We start from the raw sequence: 15891 nt of genomic DNA, 5'->3' as shown, positions 1-15891 counted from the left end.
ACTGGACAATGGGATAGAAAATGATGCTGGTGAAGAATGAGCTTCTTGGATCAAGTAGACACATGAGACTATGTTGGCATCTTCTCTCTGGAAGGGAGATGAGAGGGCAGAGGGGGTCTGAAGCTGGCAGAATGGACACGAAAAGAGACAGTGGAGGGGAGGAGTGTGCCGTCTCAGGTGGAGGGCATTTAGGAGTATATAGCAAGGTGTATATAAATTTTTGTATGAGAGACTGACTTGATTTGTAAACTTTCACTTAAAGCACAATAAAAATTAAAAAAAAAATTTTACAGTGAAAGGATTAGCTGGAGTTTTTTCTATACTAAATCAGGGCCTTCGGTTGCCTGAAAACACTGATTGCTTTGTTAAAGTTAAGAGGCACATCAGGAAGTAGTGAGATGTTACCGGAAAATATACGAAGAAAAAAAGAAAAGGCCATACCGACAAGTCTCGCTAATTCTCTGACTCAAGACTCCAACCCCGTTCCCAGGGATAATCTGGATGATCCAAAATCTCCCACAAGTGGAGTTATTACCACAACTGACAAAATGCCAATGTAATCCAACTCTTCTTCATCACTGGAATAAATTTTTATGATTTGCATTTTTTTATGGATGTATGTATTACCATATAAGTTTACGTGTAATATTTCCAACCCCCCAAACCAAGTAAAGATCGGATTTATTAGGATACTGATTTAAAAAAAAAAGGGGGCAGTAATAACGAATGTAAGGAAAAAAAGGACGTATTCAACTTGTATCAGAATCGACTTTTGACAGAGTCGTCAGAACGGAACTACCTGTAGTCACATATATTTACGGAGAGCCTACCGTGTGCCATGTGTTCATTTAGCACACATTTATTTTTCCATGGGTTATCATGTTAGCATCAGTAGAGTCCGAGGACAGACAATATCACTCTCACTGATGCATGAAAACTGTTGACTCATAGGGACGCTAAGCAACTTGCCAGGGGCCCAAGGGCCAGTCCAGGAAGCCAGTCCACTGGATTGCCAGGCCATATGCCGGGCCAACATGCACACTGCCAACCTGAGCACACACACCCTGGGCCTTAGTGCCATACTCAATGCAAAACGGGATCTGCCCCAACTGTGAAGACTCAAGAATGCAGGCTATCCTCTTTGGCTTTTCAGTACCCAGTGCAATTCTTCTGGAGCTGGTCTCTCAGGTAGGGAGGGAACAGGGATTATCAACTGCAGGTATTAAAATGTCAACAGAGGCTCATAGTGGCAAGTCAGACTAGACAATTTAGACTTTTTCCTTAATATTTTCCTATAGTGTTTTTTTTTTTTTTTTTTGATGATTAAAAAAAAACCATTGCCGTGGAGTTGATTCCGACTCACAGAAAAACGATCAAGCTATTTCCATTCTTTAAAAGGGTCAGTACTTAATTTGGAAAAGTTTAGTAAAATAAAGGCTCTTGTGACTACAGAAAGGAGGAAAGACAAGGGAGAACCCCAAAACAAAGGCAAATGGGAACAGAGGGAGGAGCTTTAAGTCTTCAGGGAATAAACATATCAAGTTGAAAAGGTGTAATACAGATTGGGCCACAGTGAATCAAACGTAAAAGAGGAATCAGCTCGTATTCCACATTCCCTCAGATTAGGTACAGTACACAATAAAGTAGCAAAAGTCAGATCTGATGAAGAGTATTGTGGAAAGGTACCCCAGTGTGAATTCAAGTCGGGGTGAGTCAAAGACAGGCTGGCTGAAGGGTTAGTGTTTATCCCACTAGCTCAATACCCAGAATGGTAACAGACATCAGCAAAGCAAAAGCTGGGTTTTTTAGAGCAAGCTCTGTGCCTGCAGAAAGCAAATGGCCACAAATACCAAGACTGCATTTTCAAGAGCCAGGCATAAGTGCTCCATTTACTCCCTTAGCAGCCAGGACTTCGCAGGAGGGGAGCAGGTGGCAACCACACTTCCACAACAAATTAGTGGCAACTCCAGAAAGTCCTTTCTTCACTTGTTAACATGATCTACCCTTGTAATTCTAAAAAAAAGCTATTCATTCTTCAAAAACCTCTTTGAGAACTCTATTCTCTGAAGATTTTCCTAAACCTCCAAATATTCATGTCCTCCACACTTGCACATCTTTTACTACTTTTACTCTCGTAATTACTGATCCTCCATTGCACTAGGGGTTATTTACATATCCTGTCTTCTCCACTGAGCTCTAAGACCTTTTATGTCAAGCTGGACCTTGTTTATCTGTACTGCCAAGTGATTAACAGTGCCTGGCAGATAAAAGGAAAACCCTGGTGGCATAGTGGTTAAGAGCTACGGCTGCTCACCAAAAGGTCAGCAGTTTGAATCCACCAGGTGCTCCTTGGAGACTCTATGGGGCAGTTCTACTCTGTCCTATGAGTCAGAATGGACTCAACAGCAACGGCTTTGGTTTTTTGGTTTGGCACATAAAAGAGACTCGGAATTTGTTTCTGGAATTAAATTAACCTCTAGCAGTAAAAGGAGACTGCAGAAGACCCCGTTCTGGAACTTTTCTTCTTTACTCAGTAAGAATATGGATAATGAAGCAGTTAAGAAAAAAAAAAAAAAACCTTCAGTTTAGCTACTAAAAGATCTCAGTATTAATAAAACCTACTCTGATTTAAGAACGGATTATTACTTTATCTGGACTGGACTGAAATTTACCTTGGCAAATCATGTAGATAGAGTTTGTTAGAAAAAACTAATGGCAGAGGCAATGTGGGGAGGGAGAGGAGTAAGGAAGTACTACACTTACCCATCTCTAAAGAGTACGCCTCTTAAGGGCTACAGAACAATTTTTATATAGAAAAGAATGTTACCTTTTATGAATAAGAAAAATCAGGAGCAAACCTAGTGCGCAGAGCAACACTTGGTCCAGAGGTGGCTGGCATTTTTTTGCATCTAGCAGTTCACACTTCCATTTCACTTTCCACTCTGTCGTCAGAATTGACACCAACACTTCTCAATGCTTTAACCACTCACTCCGCTCTTGTTAGGCAGCTCATACGGGTTTTAAAGCTTTCAGCTGGTATTTTAAGCACAGAAACCCAACTTTCTTTCTCGCATTACCTATAATTTCCCTTTTGATTGTTTTCCTCCTTTTTGATGACACCTTTAAGGTTACTGAGTAAATGCATTGAGCCAAAAAAAAAAAAAAAACCCACAAAACAAGATGGCAGAGTGGTTTTAAGAGGATGGCCTTTGGAGTGTGACAGATCTGACTGAAATATTCCAATTCTATTGCTTGCTAATTCAGGGATTAATTTTGGAGTCTTAGCTTCCTCACCTATAAAAAAATAGTAATAGATTCAGGCAATGCATGAAAATCATTCAATTAACTCAATTAACTGTACCAATTATTCTCAGCATCAGAGACAGGTTGGCATAATGGTTACAAACACTAGTCAGACTGCCTGAGTTTAAATCCCTGCTCTGCCACTTCTGGCTACTTTGGCAAATTACTCAACCTCTCTTGGCCTAATGCTTATTGCCTGGAGTTCTCAAAAAGATTAAATGCATAAATACATTTAAAAAGCAATTACAATAGTGTCACACACAATAATCTCTCAATAAACATTAGCTATTTTTTTTATTATTATTATTATTAGTGACACGCATCTTAAGAGTTCCTACACATCAAATTTTAAAATTTAAAAGGTGACAAATGTTCTGAATAAGCAACTTACAGGAGAAATGTAAATGGCTGATAAAGATATTAAAAGATGCCCAGCCTTATTCATTATTAAAAGAATACAAATTTAAACAGTGGTGATAGCTATACAAGGTGAACATAACTGCACACACAAAAAATGGTTAAAATGGCAAATATTCTTAAACATATATTACCAAAATAAAAAAGTATACAGATTTAAAACAATGATTTCATTTTTCATCTATTTTTTGTAAAAATTAAAAGAGTATTAAACGCTAGTGAGAGAATGGAAAAATGCACTCTCAATGTACAGCTTACGGGAATTGAATTTGCACATTTTTGGAAGGTGATTTAGCACTATCTATTTTTTATTCAAAACTGTAGCATCCCTAGGCAGTGTAAACGGTTAATAAGCTTGGCTGAGAACCCAAAGGTTGGAAGTTCAAGTCCAGCCAGAGGCACCTCAGAAGAAAGGTCTGCCAATCTACTTCCAAAAAAATCAGCCATTGAAAACCCTGCAGAGCACATTTCTACTCTGTCACACATGGGGTCACCATGAGTCAGAGTCGACTCAATGGCAACCAGTAAGTGGAACGGCAACTGGTAAGTGGTATCGAAACTGTAAAAGAGCATATCCTTTGTCTCTGCAATTCCAACTCCAGAACTATAAAATAGCCAACAGAAATGTTTGAAGTAGGCAAACATATATGTGAAAGAAACTGGAAACATCTGACATGCCCATCAACTGGACACTAGTTAAGTAAAGCACTTTACATCAACATAGGGAAATGTAGCTGCTAGAAAAAATACAGAAGATCTACACATGCAGAAATGAAAACACACTCACTATATATAGTTAGGTAAGAATAAAGTTTTAAAACAGTTATTTACAATATGATGTCATTGCTAGTTTTTAAACATAAAACAAAATTATGTACCTATTCACGTATTTATTTCTACATGCTTAAAAAAATCTGAAGTGTTAGCCACTACATTTGGCAAATGTGATGACTACACTATTTAAGTTTTTACAATACATGTGTATTACTCTTCATTTTTTTATTTGTTGTTTATTTATGCAAGAACAAATAACGGTTAAAAGCACAGGTTCTAAAGTCAACAATCCAGATATGCTTGTCTACCACTTACCAGCAATGTGACCTCTTGCCTAAGTACCCCCTTTTGTAAAAGAAGAAGGCCAAAACTAATACTAACGACAATAACGACTACGTTTTAGGATAGTGGTGAGCATGAAATAACAAATAGGAAGCACTTGGAACAACACCTGGCAGAGTAAGCAGCATGTGAACACTGTCAGCCAGTATCATCCAAGACAGCATTTTGAAGAGACACTAAGTCAACCAAGCCATGACCCAGATGCCCACCTAAATTCTAACGTAAAAAAATTATCGATAGACAATTACAGCAATTCATTGGTGTGAGATAACTAACAATACTCTATTTTGTGTTTTGAGATTATTCCTAGAGGACATTTTATAGACTTTTATAAGAAAGGCCATGCAGCACAATGAATGCCTGGTACAAGATGACCGAAGGCCCAGATTTGAGCTCTGCTCCGCTGTATGGGAAGTCCCCTTGACTTCATCTAACAAAGAAGGTACATCACTTAGATCATCTCCAAAGTCTCTCCTAATGCCAAGTTTAATATCCTCATGGGGTAACTTTACTGTTTAAAATGATAAGGCCAGACTTAATGGTCTGAGACTGGAGGAAACCCCGAAGCCATGGCTCCCAGATACTATGTTAACCTAGAACTAAAACCATTCCCGAAGACCACTCTTTAGACAAAGATTAAACTGGACTATAAAACATAAAATAATACTCGTGAAGAGTGTGCTTCTTAGTTCAAGCAGATACACAAGACCAAATTGGCAGTTCCTCTTGCGACGTTGGATAAGAAGGCAGGAAGAGACCGGGCTGGTTGGATGGACAAGAGAAACCCAGGGTAGAAAGGGGGAATGCACTGTCTCATTATCCGGAATGCAACTAGTGCCACATGAAAATATGTGTATAAAATTTAGTATGAGATGAACTTGAGCTGTAAGCTTTCACCTAAAGTACAACAAAAATAGATAAAATATCTTTGTAGTTGCCACTTCTTCAATTTTCCTTATTCCTTGCCCAGTTGTCTCATGCATGTGGGGCAATTAAAAATTCCATAGCTTGAGTCAGGCACACCTTAATCCTCAAAGGGACATCTTTGCTTTTTATCACTTTAAAGAGGTCTTTTGCAGCAGATTTGTCCAATGCAATACGTCATTTGATTTCTTGACTGCTGCTTCCATGGGTGTTGACTGTGGATCCAAGTAAAATGAAATTCTTGACAACTTCAGTCTTTTTTCCATTTATCATGATGGTGCTTATTGGCTCAGTTTTGAGGATTTGATTTTCTTTATACTGAAGTGTAATCCATACTGAAGGCTGTTGGCTTTGATCTTCATCAGTAAAACACTTCAAGTGCTCTTCACTTTCAGCAAGCAAGGTTGTGTCATCTGTATATCGCGGTTGTAAGTGAGTCTTCCTCCAATCTGGATGCCGCATTCTTCATATAGTCCAGCTTCTTGGATTATTTTATTCAGCATACAGACTAAATAAGTATGGCGAAAGGACACAATGCTGACGCACACCTTTCCTCATTTTAAACCCCACAGTATTCCCTTGTTCTGTTCAAATGGCTACCTCTTGGTTGACTGTGCAATCAGCACAATTAAGTGTTCCGGAATTCCCATTCTTTGCGATGTTATCCTTTGTTTGTTATGATCTACACAGTCAAATGCCTTTGCATAGTCAATAAAACACAGGTAAGCAACTTCCTGGTATTCTCTGCTTTCAGCCAAGATCCATCTGACATCAACTGATGCCTGCCTTTGAATTATGGTCATGGTCAAAGAATACTGAATGTACCGTGGACTACCAGAAGAATGACCACATCTGTTTTGGAAGAAGTACAGTCAAAATGCTCCTTAGAAGCGAGGATGGCAAGACTCCATCTTACAAACTTTGGACATGTTATCTTGAGGGACCAGTCCCTGGAGAGGGACAGCATGCTTGGTAAAGTAGAGGATCAGCAAAAAAAAGGAAGACCCTCAATGAGATGGACCGACAGTGGCTGCAACAATGGTCTCAAACATAACAATGATTGTGAGGGTGGTACAGGACTGGGCAGCATTTTGTTCTGCTGTACATACAGTTGCCATGAATCAGAACCAACTTGACCGCACCTAAAAACAACGTAGTTGCCTCAAATAAAATACTACTTGTCAGTATATCCTGTATTGAAATATAATTTTGTATTAAAATACAGGCCTTATCAAAGAAAAAGTCCTTCAACAATAGTCTCTTGGAACGTACTGCAGCAAAAAGGGACTTCTATCAGAACATCATACAATTACATTCCTTTACAAGCATTCTATAACTCACACATTCATTTAGATGGCTTTCTTCCACCTGTCCCACTCCCTCATGCCATAAATATAAATCAGTGGTATTTTACTCTATGTTCACCAAGACTCCATAGTTTCATAGCTACGTGGAGAATAATCAAGTTTTTCCCACCTGTTAAAACCCTAAAACTACCTGTTTGGAGCCCTGGTGGTGCAGTGGTTAAGTGCAATGGGGAGCTGTGGCTGCTAACCAAAAGGTTTGCAGTTCAAATCCATCAGCCACTCCTTGGAAAGCCTATGGAGCAGTTAGTTCTACGCCATCCTATAGGATGGCTATGAGTCGGAATCAACGTGGCGGCAATGGGTGATGGGTAAAACCCTCAAATACCCTGCAGAGTAAAAATGCCTGGTACACACAGGAAGATAACACAAACCACTTACACGAAATGCGGCCAGAATGATTCTTGTTACTTTCTCTTTGACGGATTCTTGAAGGATATCAGATAGAACAGGAATGATATTGTAGCGCCGCAGGTGTTCACACATTTGAGGACTGAATGCCAGGAGCCATATGGAAAAAATCATCTGATACTGGAGTTGAAAGCCACACTTGTTACTCAAAACTCCCATTATGCTGAAAAGAAACACATTTAGAAAACACAGTTAATACAACAGCATAATAGGGATGAAGAAATGAGTAACTGTTCTTATCTTTTTGCACTGAACAGAACAAGTCTTTTTGATTATGTTCACAATTTCTTTTCTGCCAGCAGTGAAAAGCAGCCAGATCCCCTGTTCACAGAAGGCCATTTTCCACCTCGGCTCTACTTAACCCTCTCTCCAAAAGTCTTGGGGCCTCCGGAGGCATCAGCACTTGCTGCAGGGAGGAGGACAGTAAAAAGATTAACAAAGATTTGTGCTACGGCACAGGAATGTAAGAGTAGCATGACAGACATGAAATAAGCAAAAATCAACAGTAATTAGCAACACGGATGTGAGACCTGGTAAAATCCAATGTTACATCATGATTTTGAGTCTGGCCCACCACGAGGATCATTTATAGCTTTACAACATATAGGTGTCACGGACTGAATTGTGTCCCCCCAAAAGTGTGTGTATCAACTTGGTTAAGCCATGATTCCCAGGAGTGTATGGTTGTCCTCCATTTTGTGATTGTAATTTTATGTTGAGAGGATTAGGGTGGGATTGTAACACTACCCTCACTCAAGTCACCTCCCTGATCCAGGGTAAAGGGAGTTTCCCCGGGGTGTGGCCTGCGCCACCTTTTCTCTCTCAAGAGACAGAAGGAAATGGAAGCAAGCAGAGAGTTGGGGACCTCATACTACCAAGAATGCAGCACCAGGAACAGAGCATGTCCTTTGGACCCAGGGTCCCTGCTCCTGAGAAGCTCCTCAACCAAGGGAAGCCTTCCTCCAGAGCAGAGAAAGAAACCCTTCCCCTGGAGCTGATACCCTGAATTTGGACTTTTAGCCTACTTTACTGTGAGAAAATAAACTTTTCTTTGTTAAAGCCATCCACCTGTGCTACTTCTGTTACGGCGGCACTAGAAGACTAAGACAATAGGAAACTCAAAACAGAAAAGAGGGGATGAGTTTGCAGGAAATCCATGATAGTTCGAAATCTGACATAATCAATCACTGAGCTTCAGGGTTAGAGAAGACCTCAGAAGCTTCTAGATTGACCTCAGTTTACTATAAGGAAACCGGAAAAGCGACATTGAAATCAAAGAGGTACAACTAACAGACAGAACATACATTATCCAAGAAGAGGAGTAAAGAAATTCCCCTGGCGTATATGTACATTCAGGCAATGAGGGACAGAAATCATCAAATAAAACTAATTAAAAAAAGACCACAGGGGCTAAGGGAAGCTCAGAGACAGGGCACTGCTGCAAAAACCCAGATGGAAAGGCTTCAAAGTGGAGGGGCCCTCAGTGATGCAGACAAGCTAAAAAGAGCAGATTCTCCATAATATGTATGAATCCACTGAAAAAATAAGCAAGTTTTCTATATCCAGATATTAACCACAAGAAAATACTCTAATGAAGCAAAATAAAACTCCCTGTTTACCAGGGTGAGGAAGAGATTCATTTAGGGACAAGAATCCTAACCCAGAACATGAAAAAGAATAAGCTAAGGGGGTACAAAGGACATATAGACCCATAATAAACTTGAACATGGTAATATCACACTTATCTGTTGACGATCTATGTGGGAATACAGTGTAAGGCACAGGGCATATACGGTGGACGAAAACAGACACTGTGCATGCTTTCAAGGGGCTTACAATCTAGCACAGTGAAGCCAAGGACTCCCTGAGGAGGTGACAGTGGCTGAGAGCTGAAGAATGAGTGTGCATTAATTACCATTTAGATTTTTGCTATGCCTCATATCATTAAGTTAAATATGACTCCTGCTTTAAAAAAAATCAAATCGGTGAATTTACAGCTATTGCTGAAGTCAGTAAAAAAGTTACTAAATGATGCTATAAAATCCTAAGTGATACCTTTGTTACTTAATATTTTCCAATTAGATTGTAAATTTCTTCAAGGGAAGAGTCATTATTTTTCTTTATATTCCCAATAATAACACCTTTACGCAGAGAACTCAATAAAAATAAATAATTGTCAAACCCAGAGGAGAAACACTAATGTTCACGAGGCCAAAATAACTACTCAGTATTCTGTTTTGTTTGTTTATTAAGTTTTAAAAAAAACAATGTAGGCAGTAGGGAGACAAAACAGCTGGCTTATGAGCAATGTGTACACTTCAAGCTAGCTGCTGTTCTTCAAACCCACAGAGCACCTCATCACTCAATGTCACCCAATAATGTACTGCTGTAATATTTTTTTTAAATCTCCCTTTTAATCTACACACTATTTTATACTTTTCAAAATACTTCTAACTGGGGGTATAAATATTGATAAATGCTGGCTGAATGTGTGGAGGCAATTACCCTCAGCAAAAGCCCCCTCTTAGCTCCATGAAGGGGCAACATGAGCGCCCTCATAAATTCCTCCAGTTCACTACAGTTTGCTAAGTCATTCTTATGTAAGCCCCTGGCTTGCAGCCACTACTGTCCACCGCTACTATAAACCCTCTGCCTTCCCACTGCAGAACAGAGATTTGTTTTGGTCCTGCTGCTACCCAGGACTTGTCTCATATATAAGTCTCCTTAATAAACTCTTATGCTGACACCCTAGAGTTATCTGCCTCTCTCTTAGGTCTCTTAGCACCCTCCATTTTTGGAGGCAAATTTCATATTACCCGTCTATGCCTAGACACTCCAGTATTTTAAAAAGGAGGAACCTGGGTGTAGCAGTGGTTAAGTACTTGGCTGCTAACCAAAAAGGTCAGCAGTTCAAACCCACCAGCCGCCCTAGGGAAGAAAGATGTAGTAGTCTTGAAAACCCAATGGGGCAGTTCTACTCTGTCCTCTAGGGTCTATATGAGTCAGAATCAACTCAATGGCAATGGGTTTATGTTTGTTTTGTTTTTAAAGGTAATACTGTACTAATCTTCAGATTTTCTAGGGAAGTCAACACACAACACAATGCAAAGGTTATTTCTGATATAACATGGATATATATGGGAGCCCTGGGAAGGAACCCTGGTGGCAAGTGGTTAAGTGACTGGCTGCTAACCAAAAGGTCAGCAGTTGGAACCCACTATCCTCTGTACAGAAGAAAGATGTGGCAGTCTGCTTCCACAAAGATTTACAGCTTTGGAAACTCTATGCAGCAGCTCTACCCTGTCCTATAGGGTTGCTATAAGTCAGAATCGACTTGACAGCAGTGTGTGGGTATGTAGGTATATAAATATAAATATTCAGAAAACAGTGTTGTGTCATTTAAATAATAGGCTTCTTAACCAAGAAAAGAAATCACCAAATTATATAGATAAAATGTACTGAGGCTTTTTTTTAAAAAAAAATCATTTTCTATCCTTTTCAAACAGTGTATACTTGATAATCTTTTTTCCTCACAGGATTCCTGCTTATGATTTGAGGCACACCAAAAGAAAACAGACCTTTCAATCCTAAACAAAGAAATGGCAACCTAGAAAGTATACATTTTACTTCTAAAAAAATTAAATGCCTTTTCTAAATTGCTATACTATCAGTAAATTATACCTTTATTAATGCTTGTTCTCAACCTAAAGGTCTCTGTATTTGATTACTGCTCAGGTCATTAACAGTCATTAGCATATCAAAATGTATAGGTTGAATGTAGAATATTATATTATAGACTACATTTATCCTGGTCTTGTGGCTAACCTGAACAATTAATATTGCTTACTGTCCTCCAAAATACTAAGTATCAGTAATTACAACTGAACCATTTGGTTAACTGTTGTTATAACCATGGGTCCAACATAATATTAGTATTTGAGTTTCTTTTTTGAGCAATTATACCTATAGTTAGAGACTGTTTTTCATGACTTACCTTCTTTCAAACAAGTCTTCCCCCCCCAAAAAATTTACTATTTCTTTAATGATAAAATTCATTCTATCTTGAAATTAAAATATGGATCTATCAGACCCTTTTACAAACCTAAGATACATTACAGAATCTAAGCAATCTTTTCTCTGTAATTTTCAAAATTATGCTATTTCATCATCCTACATATTATGTAAAAAGTGTTCACTAATTATGACTATATATGTGAACCTCACAAGATAGAAAACACAGGAATGAAATCTACTACATCTGCAGAAAGAGACCAGGAAAAGCTCAATATTATCTGGCAGAACAGGCCAGAGGCCTACTGCAGAACAGGTCATCCATTGCTCACACACAAGCTCAAGTTGAACTGAAGAAAATTAAAACAAGTCTATGAAAGCCAAAACACGACCTTGAGCATCTTCCACCTGAATTTGGAGACCATCCCAAGAACAGATTTGATGCACTGAACACTAATGCCCGAAGACCAGACAAGCTGTGGGATGACATCAATTACGTCACACATAAGAAATCAAAAGGTCATTAAAAAAGACGGGAAAGAAAGAGAACACCAAACAGATCTCAGACAAGACTCTGAAACTTGCTTCTGAATGTAGAGTAACTAAATCTAAAAGAAATGAAAAAGTAAAAGAGCTGAACAAAAGATTTCAAAGGACAGCTCGAGAACACAAAGTATTATAATGAAACGTCCAAAGACCTAGCGTTAGAAAACCAAAAGGGAAGAACATTTCTCAAGCTTAATGAACTGAAGAAAAACTTGAAGTCTCGAGTTAAGATTGTTTTATGGAAGTCATGTGAAGATTTCACTAAAATGACCAACTTCACCACCATTGTTAGAGAAGAGAATAACACCCTGCTTAAAAACCACTAGATAACAGAAGAAATCAGAGATGATATTAAAAAATTGCTAGAATCAAATAAGAGTGAAAACACAGTGCTCAGAGATCAATTTATAGCAAACAGATACACAAATCAAAAGAGAAACAGGGGACAAAATCAAAACATTAGCTACACAACTTGAGCAAATACAACAGTAAAAGAAGCCCACAGCCACCAGAAGAAAGGAAATAATACAGATCAGAGCAGAAATAAATGAAATAGAGAATACACAAACAACAGGAAGAATCAACAAAACCAAAAGTTAGTTCTTTGAAAGGATCAACGATATCAACAAACCATTGGCCAAACTGACAAAAGAAAAACAGGAGAGGACACAAATAACCCAAATTAAAGAAATCAAATGGGGGACATTACAACAGGCCCAACTGAAACAGAAAGGATCTTAACAGAGTACTATGAAAAACTATACTCCAACAAAATTGAAAACCTAGGGGAAATGGACGAATTTCTAGAAATGCACTACCTACCCAGACTAACAAAAACTGATGTTGAAAATCTGAAGACATCCATTAACAAAAGAAGGGATTGAAAAGGTAATAAAAAAAAAAAATTCTCCCCCCAAAAGAACATGCTGGACCAGATGGTGTCACTGGAGAATTCTACCAAACATTCAGATAACTTACACCAGTACTACTGAGAGTATTTCAGAACACAGAAATGGAAGGGATACTTCAGAATTCATCCATAAAGCCAGCATAACCGTGATACCAAAACCAGGCAAAGACACAACAAAAAAAGAAAATTACAGACCAATATCTCTCACGAATATAGATGCAAAAATTCTCAACAAAATTCTTGCCAATAGAATTCAGCATCATATTAAAAAAATAATACACCACAACCAAGTGGAATTTACACCAGGTATTAGTTGGTTTATGCAAGGATGGTTCAGCATTAGAAAATCAATCAAAGTAATCCACACATAAATAAAAGAATGACATAATCATCTCAAGGGACACAGAAAAGGCATTCAACAAAGTCCAATACCCATTCCTGATAAAAACTCTCAATATGATAGATATAGAAGGAAAATTCTTCAACATAATAAAGGGCACCTATACAAAACCAACAGCCAACATCATTCTTAATGGAGAAAGGCTGAAAACATTCCCCCTGAGAATAGGAACAAGAAAAGGATATCATGACTCCTATTTAACATTGTGCGGGGAGACCTAGCTAGAGCAAAGAAAACTACAAAACACTACTGCAAGAAACCAAGACACCTATGTAATCGAAAAACATAAACCATGCTCACTCATAGACTTAACATTGTGAAAATGTCAATTCTACCCAAAACAATCGACAAGTACAATGTAATCTCAATCCAAATACCAACAGCATTCTTTAAAGAGATGAAGAAACTAATCATTAACTTTATATAGAAAGGGAAGAGACCCCGGCTAAGTAACGCACTACTGAAGAAGAAGAAGAAGAAAGTAGAAGGAGTCGCACTACCTGACCTCAGAGCCTACTATACAGCTACGGCAGTAAAGACAGCCTGGTACTGGTACGACAGACACACTGGCCATTGGAACAGAACTGAGAACTGAGAACTGAGATTTAAATTCATCCACCTTCAGTCACCTGATCTTCAACAAAGGCCCAAACTCCATCAAATGGGGAAAAAACAGTCTTTTTAACAAACAGTGCTAGCAAAACTGGATGTCCATCTGCAAAAAAATGAAACAGGACCCATACCTCACACCGTACACAAACACTGATTCGAAATAGATCAAAGACCTAAATATAAAACAAAAAAATTATAAAGATCATAGAAGTAAAAATAGGGTCAGTGCTGGAGGCCCTAAGACACGGCATTAACAAGATATAGACCATAACTAACAATACACAAACACCAGAAAATAAGCTAGATAGCTGTGATTTTCTAAAAGTTAAACACTTAGGGTAATCAAAAGTCTTCACCAAAAGAGTAAAAAACAGAACTACAGACTGGGAAAAAATTCTGGACTATGACAAATCTGATAAAGGTCTAATCTCTAAAATCTACCAGAAATCCCACACCTCTACAACAAAAAGACAAATAATGCAATTAAAAAATGGGCAAAGGAAATGAATAGACACTTCACCAAAGAAGATACTCAAGCGAGAAAATGCTCGCAATCACTAGCCATTAGAGAAATGCAAATTAAACCCCAATGATATACCATCTCCCCGAGACTGCTGCAGGAATCAAAAAAAAAAAGAAAACAAACACTGGAGAGGCTGTGGGGAGACTAGTACTCTTATACACTGCTGGTGGGAATACAAAATGATACAACCATTTTAGAAACGATATGGCGCTTCATTAGAAAGCTAGAAAGAGAAATACCATGTGATCCAGCAATCCCATTCTAGGAATATATCCTACAGAAATAAGAGCCATCATAAACAGACATATACACACCCACTGCAGCACTGTTCACAATAGCAAAAAGGTGGGAACAACCTAGGTGCCCATCAACAGATGAATGGATAAACTAACTATGGTACATATACACAATGAAATACTATGCAACAATAAAGAACAATGATGAATCTGTGAAGCATCTCACAACATGGATGAATCTAGGGGGCATTATGCTGAGTAAAATAAGTTAATCACAAAAGGAAAAATATTGTATGAGACCAAAACAAACAAAAAAATCAAACCCAGTGCCGTTGAGTCGATTCCGACCCATAGCGACCCTATAGGACAGGGTAGAACTGCCCCATAGAGTTTCCAAGGAGCACCTGGCAGATTCGAACTGCCGACCCTTTGGTTAGCAGCCGTAGCACTTAACCACTAGGCCACCAGGGTTTCCTGTATGAGACTACTAGTATAAAACTCATGAAAAGATTTACACACATACACACACACACAAAGCTAGAAACAGAAATACCATACAATCTAGCAATCCCACTCCTAGCAATCGATTCTAGAGAAATTAAAGGTTTACACACAAAAAGAAACAATCTTTGATGGTTACGTGGGAAGGGAGGAGTGGGGAGGAAAAATATTAAATAGACAACAGGTAAGTGGCACTGGGGAAGCCAGCAAAACTTGTCCAAGGTAAGGTCATGGAAGCTCCACAGACACATCCAAACTCCCTGAGGGAACAAACTGCTGAGCTGAGGGCTTGGGGACCATGGTCTTGGGGAACATCTAGCACAATTGGCATAGCACAGTTTATAAAGAAAATGTTCTCCTTTCTACTTTGGTGAGTAGTGTGTGGGGTCTTAAAAGCTCACAAGCAGCCACCTAAGATATAAGATAGTCCACTAGTCCAACCCCACTGGAACAAAGGAGAATGAAGAAAACCAAAGATACAAGGGAAAGATTAGTCCAAAGGACTAATGGACCAGAAGCACCACAGCCTACCCCAGACTGAGTCCAGCACATCTAGATGGTATCCAGCTACCATCACCAGCTGCTCTGACAGGGATCACAACAGAGGGTCCCAGACA

At 38.8% G+C, this 15891-nt stretch overlaps 1 protein-coding gene across 2 annotated transcripts in view; it reads right to left on the bottom strand.

The window, feature by feature from the left end:
* Positions 1-15891, bottom strand: part of ATP6V1H (ATPase H+ transporting V1 subunit H) — a 132092-nt gene that overhangs the window by 81009 nt on the left and 35192 nt on the right. For both annotated transcript variants that reach the window (XM_049853514.1, XM_049853513.1), the window contains exon 9: positions 7506-7698. In XM_049853514.1, coding sequence (XP_049709471.1) covers positions 7506-7698 — 193 coding nt within the window. The remainder of the gene's footprint in view (positions 1-7505; positions 7699-15891) is intronic.

The sequence above is a fragment of the Elephas maximus genome, chromosome 15, assembly GCF_024166365.1.
Source record: "Elephas maximus indicus isolate mEleMax1 chromosome 15, mEleMax1 primary haplotype, whole genome shotgun sequence".
NCBI lineage: Eukaryota > Metazoa > Chordata > Mammalia > Proboscidea > Elephantidae > Elephas > Elephas maximus.
The sequence above is the reverse complement of the archived record's forward strand: the minus strand, read 5'-3'. Positions and strand labels throughout refer to the sequence as shown.